Below are 12,898 nucleotides of genomic sequence, written 5' to 3' on the forward strand. Positions count from 1 at the left end.
GGGTAGTTTATTAGGGCCAAGCTTCCACGGCGTAGTTGTACTGTGTGTACTGTTCGACCATCCTCCTAACGCCCGGTCCCCAACGGCATTACCTTATGGGGCCCTGCTATCCCATGCCCTATCAGTGGCTATTATGATTGTCGCCACAAACAAGCTGTCGACCAATCAGAGAATAGGCCTTTCTTGGGCTTGTTGTTGTCGCAAGCTGTCTCGCAAAGGCCGCTGGGAAGCTATCAGCCAATCATGTTACGTATTACCATGGCTTTGTTTGCTCACCATGCCGACGCCCGATCCCCAACGGCTGACTGCCCATATAAGGGCAAGCTCATCAATATTCATAAGCAATGCACCCCTAATAACCGAATACTGTGGCTGAGTTGTCAGGGGTGATATCATAGGCTTTGCCGTGATTATCAACCCTGAGTGTGAGGGTGTGTTCGACAGACGACGGTTATTGTAACGTGCGTGTATACAATGGCTTTTTATGAGTGTGTTTTCGTGTCTGTCATGTCTCAAACTTTCATTCTGATCTAGCTCCGCTGCTATTCAATCAACAGAAGGGCAAAAAAGACAACGAAATGTTTCGTACAGTAAATAAACTTTACTATCATTTATGGAACGGTTCAGTCTTATTCAGTACAAATGTGTGCTAGAGACTTCAACTTTTAGAACTTAAGAATTGTGGATGACACTACGGATACAAGGGGCTGACCAAGGAGGTTAAAACCTCCTTGGGCTGACTTTCTATTTATACTTGACAGGTTCTCATTAAGAAATATATAGAGTGTGAATACAGAAAGACACTAAGGAATATTACTCCTCAACATTGTCCAGAGCAGACATTCTGCAGTACTTATGACAACCTGTAGAAATATTTTCACGGCAATATCAAATGTGTATAGTCTGTGTAAGTCTTTAAAAAATGCTACAGAGAACATATTCATGTCAAAAATACTATCTGGCTCTATTAACATAGACCAGGTTTGACTGTAGAAACTTCAATAACCCTATCTACTTCGCTTATGTAACCTGTGGACTGGTAAGCCCCAAAACACTTGGATATATATACACAACTGATGCTACATTGTAGCAAGCCTTGCACATATAATAGTAATATTTTGGACTACACCCTACTAAATTAGCCCTACACCCATTATTACGAAATACACAAAGAAAGTTAAATCTAATCTGTAAAAAATTGTTGCACATATTTAAGAAACACTTCTTGTGTCATACGTAAAAACTACGTTCTTTAAGAAATAAGATGCATAGATTTAAAAATGTTTTTAGATTGATCGAATTGTGAAACTTACAGCAAATCTTTGGGCTGAAAGTGGACGAATAATAGTTCTGACCTAAAAGACACCGCTAGATGTAAAAAAAATTATGTGAATTGAATATTTACTGATTATTGTCGCTGATGTAACATATTTCACAGCAAAGCATACAAAGCGGACATCATCGCTAAGACTACGCCGAAGAGCCCCCTGACGCCCGCCGTCTGTACTGCACCGTTGGCGATTCCCCAGAATCCATTGCAGCGGTCCTCCCGGCAGCAGAAGCTGCATTCCCGGATGTTGTTGGTGGTCTGGCAGTCCCACTTCTGCCACTGTGCGCATGTGCGGTCCTCGCAGCCGCGGCTGTAGAACGTCCACACGTTCCTCTGCAGGTCGAATCTGTTCGTCACCTAGCAACCACAAAAAAACAACAAATTTCAACTATGATTCGTTTATAAATGGAGGTTAGACATACAGGTAAACAATATTCAACTACAATCTGTCAATCTCTACAACTGGATAAAATACAGAGATTTACTTCAAGAAGTTTCGAGTGACATCCATCACTCTTCTTCAACGTCACAAGAAATAACTGAGTATTTACTACTTTTCAATATACATACGTTTCCATAGAGAAGGGTAGGGATATGTATGAATAACGGAAGAAAATCAAGGCACATCTACTTCATGTAATACACATACGACATGCCTGACTCGTTGCATAGGCCACATGCCAATGATGTCTCTGAAGAAGACAGAAATGCCATTCGAAAAACTTCGCTGAGTTCAATTTTTAGGCAAAGGTACAATGTCTTTTTAATACTGTAGCTGATCATCTTCCATCTTCTTTGTTAAAAGAAAAACTTGTCAACAAGACCCTCACCCAGCAGTACTCTCCCGGGTCGCACTGCGCCTTGCCTGACGTCTGTCTGCTGCGGAACTTGTAACACTCCGGGTCCGTGCTCATGTCGCAGCTGTAACATTCTCTGTTCTGCAAACAAACAAACAAAAAAATAACGTAAGTTACTGTCCTCTTCTGAATATAATGTTTTGAGGACTTTTTTGACTTACATCGTAACAGACATAATCCCTTCAAAACAGGACAGTGTTGGTCAATTTATACCACTACATACATATACAACACTAATTCACTTTTATGTGCGGAGTAACCTATATCCGTTGATCTAACATAGACCATTCAGGAACATGAAGGTGGTTATGTCAAGTCAATGAACTGTGTTTGCAAACTGCATCATTTTGAAAATATTGCACCGACTGTTGAATCGATATCCCTAAAATACCCTGTTTGCAAAAGCCACGGCTACCCCCCACGGACAAAGGCGAACTAGTTATCCTTAAACATAAGATAATGTTGTGTAGCTGTTCTCACCAGGCTGACTTCTGTGTTACAGTATTTATGAAGGGATCGCAGGCCGCCCGCCGGACCCGGATAAAGGTTACCCCGCAGACAAAGGTAAACTATAGTTATACACGTGAAGCTGTTCTCACCAGGCTGATTTCTGTGTTACAGTTAGGATCTATGAAGGGATCGCAGGCTGCCCGCCGGACCCTGGCATGCACCTGTGCCACGTACATCTCTCCGCTGCTGGGCCGGTCATCTGCAGCTGTACATGTGGTCCATGGGACGACTGGGAGGAGAGAATGGGTACATGAATTGAGTGAGAGAATGACTATATCTTTACTTTCTTTCTATTTCTAAAGTTACCTTCGCTAGAAAGTTCTGCTTTGGTCTCTGTGTGGCTGTGTGTCCTTTTGTCAATAGGGGAAAGACGACGGTATCAATTAGTTCTGGATGGATTGTTTTGATATGCGGGTAAATCTGGACCCCGATCATGATTAGATTTAGGGCCCCATCTGGTGGCTCGTTGTGGTACTGCATCAGAACTTCCGATTTTCATGTGCCTACATCTTTATTTTCTTTCTATTTCTAAATTTTTGACCGGCACAATTGCCAAGCGAGTGGACCAAGGGCTCTTGAAACATTGTCCGGATTCGACACGAAAGGGCTATTTGTAACTACCACACATAATGAAATGCAGTAAATTGAATACGATACGTACAATATATTGTTCTACCTTAAAAGTCATATAAAATAAATAAACACAATACCACATGCTGGGGTCATAAATACAAAGACGACATTTATATTTGTATATATTTACATTGATTAGATGATATTGGTATTAAAAAAGATAACTTGAAAACTACGGTAGGACTCTTACGTCACAATTGTAAATTGTATGTATATAAGGTGGTTTGAAAACCACATCTGGAACTTTACCTCAGAATTGTAAACTGTTTACATAAATTGTGCCTTACCGACTACCAGCACTGCCCAGGTTAGGGTGAGTATTCTGACAGCCATGGTCTCGGTTTGTCTGGTCAGTTCGGCTCACCACACACACTGTAGGCACAGGGGAACAGATACATGCAGGTTAACTATTTATACAGCTTCGATAGTCGCATGTTCCCACACAACGGATACCTAACATGACAGAGAAATGTTGCAGACTCTGTTACACAACTTACACCCTAGATGAAATGTGATCGGTCCATAGGCAACCATACACAGCAGTGCAAAAGTACGAGCGATTCTGTGACAATAGTACAATAGTTGTTACATTGTGATACTACTTATAGAGTTGTAACCGTAGACAAAGGGCACACGACTTAACAGAAGAAGCACATTGTGATGCAGTTTGTAAAAAAAAAACATTGTCATGTTTTCTTAGCTGTAAACGTCTGTTATTTCCCCTGTTAACTACTACGCACACAAGTACATGTACACTTGGTTCCGCGATGGAATTTCGGCCGTAGGCTACCAACAGCAGCTTCCAAAAACCTTCCAACCAAAATGACCCCACCGATAGAGATGTTCACAGAAGGATCCTTTTGAATTTACATTGAACTATTGGTTTTATGTATGGCGTTCACCTTTGCCATATATGTCAATAATGACGATCCCTTACCCCCCGTGTATGTTACCGAATGTATTTGTTAGTGATGCCAATAAAATATAAGCTTGAGTCATCATCGGTCGACGTGATCAAATGTAGACATGTTCGCACATGTCTACACACGACGGGTTATACCGCTCCTTACGGGGTGCATACCCTTTCGTAGGCTAATTACAAGACGGGGATGCGCCAGGTCTCCCGTCCGGGTGAATGATGTAATTCACCATGTGGCTGATACGAGACAGAGGTTCGCCAGGCCTCCGTCCGGGTGATTTGAAGTGAATCACCAACTCCCGACAGAAGGATTTGCACCAACGCACACCGCACCATCGCACGTGTGGGGGTTCTTTAACGTGCATGGGGTATGGCTCTCCCCATACACGGGACCTCCATTTAACGTCCTATCCGAGGGACGACTCATTTTTCACTTGAGTAAAGTGAGGAAAGTCGTGTAAAGTGCCTTTCCCAAGGGCACAAGACCGGCAACACGGTAGGCGGATTCGAACCGGCGACCTCTCGATCACGGGCCGAATACAATACCACTGTGCTAAGCTTGAGTACGGCACTATTGTGTATGTATTTTGCGTTAAAAAAACAAACTATGCAAATATTCAGGAACTTACAGCAAACCAACTCTAACATAAAAAAGCTCCTGCTTGCTAAGTTTTACCTGGCCAGGTGCCAAGAGATATGTCAGGAAACCAACAATTTAGACATCGTTACTAAGTAAGTGTGCCATATCTTGACGTCACGTCAAGTGCTTTCTGAAATCAAATTATCATTCTTACCACATTCACCTACTTTACTCCACAGTCTCAAACGAATCTCGTGTGTTTGTGGCGGTTGCAGAAGTCTAAACAGAGTTATTATTCCCACAGATCGGACCACCTGATAGTTCCCATTGTTCTCCACACCGCCCCGGGCAAAACCGTCACTCGCCAGTTGTGTCTGTTTGAAACCGGTCTGACATGTAAGCGGGGAGGGGGTCAGGTAGGGGGCAGACTCAGACTGGCACGGAGGAAACATCTAACCATTACTAACCTGTTAAGTGAACTTAAAATGGCTATCTTCTTTAGTCTGTCAAGAGAGAAATGACACAAAGCAGTGTTTAAATCTTCCTGTTGCGGGAAATACACATAATAGTCAGACTGACACAGATGAAACATCTAACCTGTCAAGTGAACTTATAAAGGCTTTCTTCTGCAGTCTGCCAAGATAGAATAGATAGAAGACACAAAGGAGTGTTTAAATCTTCGTGCTACGGCAAATACACATGAGTCTTTTAAGACTTCTTCACGTGCTTTCTGTCATGGTCTATGACATTGTACAGGTGTCTTTGCACAGGTGGATGTGAATTTACAGCAAGGATAGTAAACTTCATACTTGCCATGATTCACCACGCTGTTTCTGCACTTTGTCGAGCATACAAAAATATGTCCTTAGCTGTATGGTTTGTTTTTCACATATGTTGTAAACGTGTTCATCATGCAGGACTATTGTAAGTAGGGCAAAAGGAACTTCACTGTGTTTTATACTTTTTGTGTATTATTTGGTAGGGCAAAAGTTAGGTTGTTGTTTTGATTAGTGCCACAGAGCTGTAGCAAGAGTGTGAAGTGTGGAGATTTGCATTTTGATTAGTGTCGTATGCAAACGAACGTTCGTCTCCTCTAGTGCCAGGTGTAATTGTTTCACACCAAAGCCATAGACAGAACTAACAGATAGATGGCAGTCGCTCAGCCTTTGATATCTTGAACAACAAAGGGACTTCAAAAACATTGTCACCTCTATAATATGTATGAATATGTGAATTTGGATGAATAAACAGGACAAGCTTGCTGATGGGGAGAGAGAGACATCAGTTGGTTGAGTCGTGCGTGGAGTGCAGACATGAGGATGTAGCTCTCCAGCAAGCAGTCCGTGTGTATGCGGAAAATGGCCTGTGTCTCTGCGTGTTGTTCTTCCCTTCAGTCTTAGACTCTCGGCAGCAATTCCAAATAAGAACCCGGGGCCACAACATCTGCCCCCTTTCTTACACTATTATATATAGGAAGATGTTTACCAGTAGTATGTGATTTATGGATGAGGAGTGTGCCCAAGATGGAACCCTGCTGGGACTGCTACTTACATGACGACAACCTTCTACTCTGTCTCACCGTGACCTGGGAGAGGCTAGCACCCTACCAGGACTATACCAGAGGGATGTTGTTTTACATAAATGTTGTTATAATCAAACAAGTTCTCGCATTGAATCGTGAATTATTTAAGATTGGAGGCATAAGACTCCTTGTGTTCGTTAATGACGTCACTATGTCGTAACCTCCTTCGCAGACCTCTAGCAGCACTGGCTTTTAGTACTTTTGGGGGAGAGGGGACCTGATTTGAGATTTTAAACATCGGCTAAGTTTCGCTAATGCCGGAAGAGGACAACAACAACTAGAAGTCAGGGTTACTAGAAGTCTGCGAAGGGGCTAGCTATCTCTAAACTCACATCCAAAGAACCTGCTGCTCTGTCTCACCGTGACCTGTGAGAGGCTAGAACCCTGCAAGGACTCTTCCAGAGGCATGCTGTTTTGTTATCATGCAGCGTTTTCTTGTACGAAATCGTGAAGTATTGCAAAATCGAAAACATGCAGGTCCCTGCGTTCGTTAGTGACGTCATTTTCCTTGTCAGACATACGGCAGCGAAGGAGCAAGGACTGATTCGCGATTTTCAATATGAATTCAGGTTTTCTAATCAGCCCCTTCCCGGCATGAAATAAAATCCAGCTTTGCTAGAAGTTTACTAGAAGTCTTACTTACACTGAAGCCAAAGGACCCGGAATCGAAGGTAATGCTTAATCATCGAAGAAAACTACATCCAAATGACTAGTAACAGTTATATCATCATTTTCTTTTAAAACAAAATTACAAGCCTTACTCCAAAACGTTGTATCATAATCTTAGCACAAAGGCGTGTAGACTGTATCCTTATTTCTATAAAGCTGCAGTTGATATAATGATTGAGAATGTAACCCACACATACGAAGGCATACTTTTAAGCTGACTGAACCAATTTTAAATCAGGGTTAATTTGAACTTAAAAGTCATCTATAGCTTGATTCCCATTTACTTCCGAAACAGTGACCCCCCCCCCCGCCCAATTTATTCAACTATAGAAACTATCAGAAAAACACACGTTTGCCTCACCTTAGAGCCGGTGACTAACAAAATTTTGATTTATGTACGTTTCCTACAAACTAGTTTCTGGACATTCCAACGAAGCGACCTTCTTATTACCTGGCATGTACAGGACGGAGTGACCTAGAAGGTTATCACTACTCTGTGGTTTCTGATTGCTCTAATCATATCTGTACCATTTCGAATTTGATGATATTAGATTTTGTATGTGTAAGTTTCTTCGAACACCTGTTAATGGCGGCAAAACTTTTTTTTCAAACACCAGGGTCAGCAGAATTCGCCATGTCACCTCCTAGCGGGAATTCGCCTCTAGGTGCTGTGTTGTTTACGGACTTGGGTCCATGCAGTTCAGTATGCCCGGGTTTAATAGCCTCCTTCGCAGACTTCTGGAGCTGTGACATTTTTTTAGTGCCGATTCGTGATTTTCAACACGTGCTATCTGAGTTTTGTCTTGTACTGAAAATTCCGACGACATAGAGAACTTAGTAAGCTCATGTTGAAAATAGGTCCAAAAAAAGAAACGCCGCCGCTCTATTAAAGTCTGCTTTGAATGGTGTTTTGAATACTTCCTGTTGTAGCAAATAACCCGTGACTTGCATAAGCTAGTCTGTATTAAACTAACTGCTCTGCGCACACTCTGTTAGAGGTGAATCACACGTGGATTATAACTGTTGGCATGTGTGTATCGTTTTCAAATCAGGCGGACATAACGTTACGTCAAGTCTACGCCTCATTGAAAAAAACATGCAGTTGAGTTGTTGTTCTGATAGCCCTGACGAAGGCGTTTAAAATCTTAAAATACATCTAAAAGGTTTGGCCATGATCTAAAATCCGGATTGACACCACTAAAACACATTGAAACCATTAATAATTCGTTATAACCACAAGGAGACGTCTCCTACCTAGGATGAATCTAGTGACAAACTAAGGCAGGATTCAGGTGCAACAGCTAAAGTACTGGCTTTGTGCTGTTACAACTCCCATCTTGTTATCGTACCAGAGAAATTATAATACAACTCACGGCGCTATTGTGAGTCAGAGTGGCTCAATAATTACGCAGTTCTTAATCTTGTGTCTGAATAGGCTTAAGCCAAATGCTTAAACTGCATCGGCTGTAATGCACTCGTTTGGATAGTGAGAAACATCTGGGTATACGAGTCAGAAGAAATCTCACGGTGACCACGGCGTGTGTGTGTTTCTACATATTGCAACAATCCTGTTCTTGAATATTTCCTTTGTTTAACTGACTGTTTTACAGACTTGAACAATGATCAGTGTCACTTTAGACGTATCAAGGACATACTTATTCCAAACCAATCTAATCGCCGTTGAATCAGATGGTGCTCCTTCATAACATCCAAAACTACAGTCACTGCTGTAAAGGCACAAACAAACAAACAAACGGCTTCTGGTCTAGATCATTAGCGTCTACCTGCACGCTGTAACGGAAGGCAAGAAAATAGTAGAATTTAGCCAGAGCAGATGCCAGAGGAATACAGCTGACTGAGGAGTGCAGCTTGGGACCTAGATCTAACATGTTATCTGTCTATTTGGCCGAAGTTCTGAATCAGATATATTCTATTGACCTGCAAAGCCTGGTAGAGGCTGCTTCTAGAGGCTGGTCTAAAGCGGACCGGACCCAATCGGTGTACAAACACTCAGCAGAGCGTGGAGAACCGCACCGACTGTCCATCGGATCGGGTTTCTCCCAGTTATAACAATGGTGGACACGGTTACGCCGAAAACACGCCGGGTCCTGACATGTAGATATATTCAACAACGCCATCCATGTGTTTCCGACAAGACTGATGCCCCCCTACAGGCGTAAATCGGACCACTGTTTTGCCTACTTGGGCCGTGTAAGGTTTCACATCTGCATGGGAAGTTCTGCGAGTTTTGGGGTAAACAACTTCGTAACTCAACATTGTGCTGACAAAGCTTTCAACCCACAAGAGCCATCTTCCTATAACCGTCTCAATAGCTAAGAAACCGATCATTATAACCCCATATTCAAGTTATTGAAGTAGTTTAGGACGCTACTTTAGCTGCAAACGATTTCCCATGTTGTTGTTGTCTTGCCGTGCGGGTTAATTGTCCAGGTGCCACACCTGAGTGGTGGTAACACCTGAAGACACAACTTCCTTACAAGAAATGCCCCACCTGCGCACTAGCCGCATCCCAGGTGTTCTAAAAACGCCTTGTATATAAAAACAACCCCCGAAGGATCATAACGTCCACCTACCTTGTTCTGTGTGATTTTAAGACGTGTAGATCTCTCGTCTGTTTGCGGTGACGGTACGAACTGTCACCCTCCCTCTCTGACACACACAGGATCTGCTGATTTGAATGACAAACGTTCCGACCGGACCGGTTCTGCCCCGGGCCAGCTCAGACGGTTGTTTGTGCAGATTCTCAAATGGGACGGCCCAAATAGACAGGTGGAGGGCCGGGAGGGATAATGTATTTGTGTAAGACTTAGGACTGAATATCTATAGGTTTTCCAAAAAAGCGAACAGAACTTCTAAAAGAGTTCGAGCCAAAGTGGAGAAAACAGGTGGGTTGAAACCTGACCGGGATAAGTTCTTCCCTGGACCCCTCAACAGTTCTATTTTGGTACAGCCCAATCAGCGACCATATCCCTCCCGTCACGGCATGCTGCAGGTGCGGCACGCAGGTGAGGGCAGGTAAACACACCTGGGCGGTACCCTTCTTCGTGTATTCCTCACTTATCGTAAGAATTCATTGTGTGCTATTTGTGCAGGGCCTGCAGACCCAGACCAGAAATATACATGGGTTGATGTCTAGGTTCCAATACAACATGACGCAAGGGTACCTCGGACAGGTGAGTTACGTTGTTCTGTCGCCCTCTCGGTGACTGTCCCAGGTAGATGTGACCTTTGACACGTGACGTCATCTGGCGGTTGGACGGTTTGGTGAGATGATCCGCTGCCCTCCAGCCGTGCCTTGTGCATCCTGGCGACCTTGAGAAAATTCCACATTGTTGATTAGTTATTCTGCCTTTAAAAACTATGATCTTGATTGAATACTGATGTAAATCAAGGTGAACGATTCTAAAACCAATACTTTTACGTGTTCAAAATATTTTTTTGTGTTTAACAATATATTACCTTGTAGCTCAGATTCTGAGGCATCGAAGGTCAGCCGTCAGGCTATACAAAATGGCCGCAGGGCATCAACAACAATGAAATAGCAGACGCGGCAGATTATCCGTATAAACATCGCGGCAACAGCTGGCGGGATCGGTGGGTAGAATCAGAACATGATGGGCTCTGACGTACACCAGGCGATCATATGTCCGCTGGACGGGGGAGGGACTTAATACAAGATGCTACTCAAATAACAAGGAAGTTACATGTATCAGTAGCCTCAGTAGTAGACTTCGAACGGGGTTTGCTCATTTAAAAGTTGGCTTAGCTTCTCTATTAAAGGGGCATTCCACTCCACACGGGAGTGTTATTTTCCGATAGATATTAATTTTAGGAAGTGATAACTGCATACTACTTCACATTATACGATAAAGTACACAGTTGATCCACGTGCCTCTAAAGCATTCAGTCTTCTACTAATAAACTCCCCAAGTACCCTCTGATTGAATTAATCCTATGGCTGAATACAATACAAAACTTTTAGGTAAGGTTACAAAACTAATTTCAGGTTCGCTAAGAAATCTCGTCTTGTTCTTGTATTCTTTGCTATCTTATGAGTAATTTGCCTTCTCGGTGTGCTTAGCGTACCTCATTTATTCCGAAAATATGTACGATAAACACAATGTCTATGCGTCTAGGGAATGCATGGGTAGGGTCTGCATGGGTTTAGTGAGTGTCCTTATTGTACACATCGCGTAATTCATCCCAAGGTGAATTCCTCAAAATTCGGCTGATTATGTATTCATTGACACATTATCTATTGGAAAACAAGACTCCCTTCTGCAGTGGAATGCCCCTTTAAGCCGGGAAAGGAAGTTTGTCTGGAAAAGTATTTTACTGTGGGGGGGAGTGTAAAACTGTGGAAACTCACGGCATTAGAGGACCTTAGCCAACCTTGAGACGAGTGCCCCCTCCCACCCAAGTAAAACCAGCCCCGAAGTCTGCGAAGGAGGCTAACGTCCTATAAACCTATACGACAGGTAGATTGCAACACTCTGTATTGTTCACAACGAAACACAAATAGACAGGTAAAAACACTATATAGCTATCTAGGAATTAAAACCTTTTTGGATTTCTATAAAAACTGATGGCATGACTAGCCATAGCAAGAAAAAGACGTCACCGGAGACAGATCTCTATCGTCGTGGCTACCTGCCACCCCCCACACCCCTCCATAGACCTAGAGGTCAACAAAGGTAGGTAGATACCTATACTTCTACGTTTTGCATGATATTCCCAACATGCATAAAGTCAAACAACAACACACCGTGAGATACCCGCTTTACGGACTTCTAACACGCAGTCTGATAGCAAACATTATTTGATTCATTATTCTTTACGCCCGATTAAAAGCTACAATAGCTTTACCCACACATGTTGATGATTCTGCTGATCACATATTGGATAATGGAATTGTGATACTTACGATCGATTGAAGAATACTAGTACAAAATGCATATTGAAACGTTTTTAGCTCTCTTACCTCTCTTTGTTTCTGACAGATGACGCGACATGTCCGGACGGTGACACTGAGAATGACTCGGCATCTTAATCGGACACCGACTACTTCCACAGACTTTGTGACACCTCACTGTGGTAACACATTAAACTTTGAAACAAGAACAGAAATCTAACAGGCGAGAAAACGTCTTAAGTCTACAAGAAGACGAAAAAAGAACATATTGGAAGAGGCAAAAAAAAGAGACTTTTGTTTCACGGCGGAGAGATAAAAGAGTCTATGCCCTGTCAAGGTAGTACCAACGGTTTTGTACATGTGCTGCTTTCTTCCAGTATAGACTGGTTTAGGCCGGTTTATCAAAACGTCCTTATAATTGATACTATTTGATAAGCCGGCGTGCATGTTCCATGTACTCTACCATACTATAAGTTTAAGTATTGCAACTATCAACTTATGAAAGACAGTGTTTCGAAAATAAATCAAAGGTCAATTTTCGTTCTTTGCATTTCTTCAAGTACTGCGTAGTTCACAATGAGTCCACCATTTTGAGGATGATGCAACAAGATTCACCCCTCTGAGGATGATGCAAGATCAGTGCTTTGATTGAATGACGGTCAGCAAAGTCTTTGAAGCAGATTGCACACCAATGTTGACACCAAAACAAAACTATCTGAAAGGACAAAAAAGACCATGCTGCGAAGTTTCTAGAAGTAGTTGCGGTTTTTGATAGTCTTCTGCTATTCGTATTGTGGCAAATAGATAGTGCAAAGTCATCTTTGTGCTTGTTGGGAATAATTAATTAAGGCTTTTTGATGTTTGGGTCCTCATCCTTCGGGACCT

General features: G+C 42.6%; 1 protein-coding gene across 1 annotated transcript; it reads right to left on the reverse strand.

The window, feature by feature from the left end:
• Positions 1 to 581: 581 nt before the first annotated feature.
• Positions 582 to 9,954, reverse strand: LOC118421236. The gene is made up of 5 exons (XM_035828433.1): positions 9,675 to 9,954; positions 3,618 to 3,702; positions 2,787 to 2,926; positions 2,161 to 2,268; positions 582 to 1,687 (listed from the first exon to the last, which is right to left on the reverse strand). The coding sequence occupies exons 2-5, from the start codon at positions 3,661 to 3,663 to the stop codon at positions 1,433 to 1,435; spliced, it is 549 nt and encodes a 182-aa protein (XP_035684326.1). The 5' UTR covers positions 3,664 to 3,702; positions 9,675 to 9,954; the 3' UTR covers positions 582 to 1,432.
• Between the last annotated feature and the right edge of the window lie 2,944 nt (positions 9,955 to 12,898).

Source organism: Branchiostoma floridae, chromosome 8 (assembly GCF_000003815.2).
Source record: "Branchiostoma floridae strain S238N-H82 chromosome 8, Bfl_VNyyK, whole genome shotgun sequence".
NCBI lineage: Eukaryota > Metazoa > Chordata > Leptocardii > Amphioxiformes > Branchiostomatidae > Branchiostoma > Branchiostoma floridae.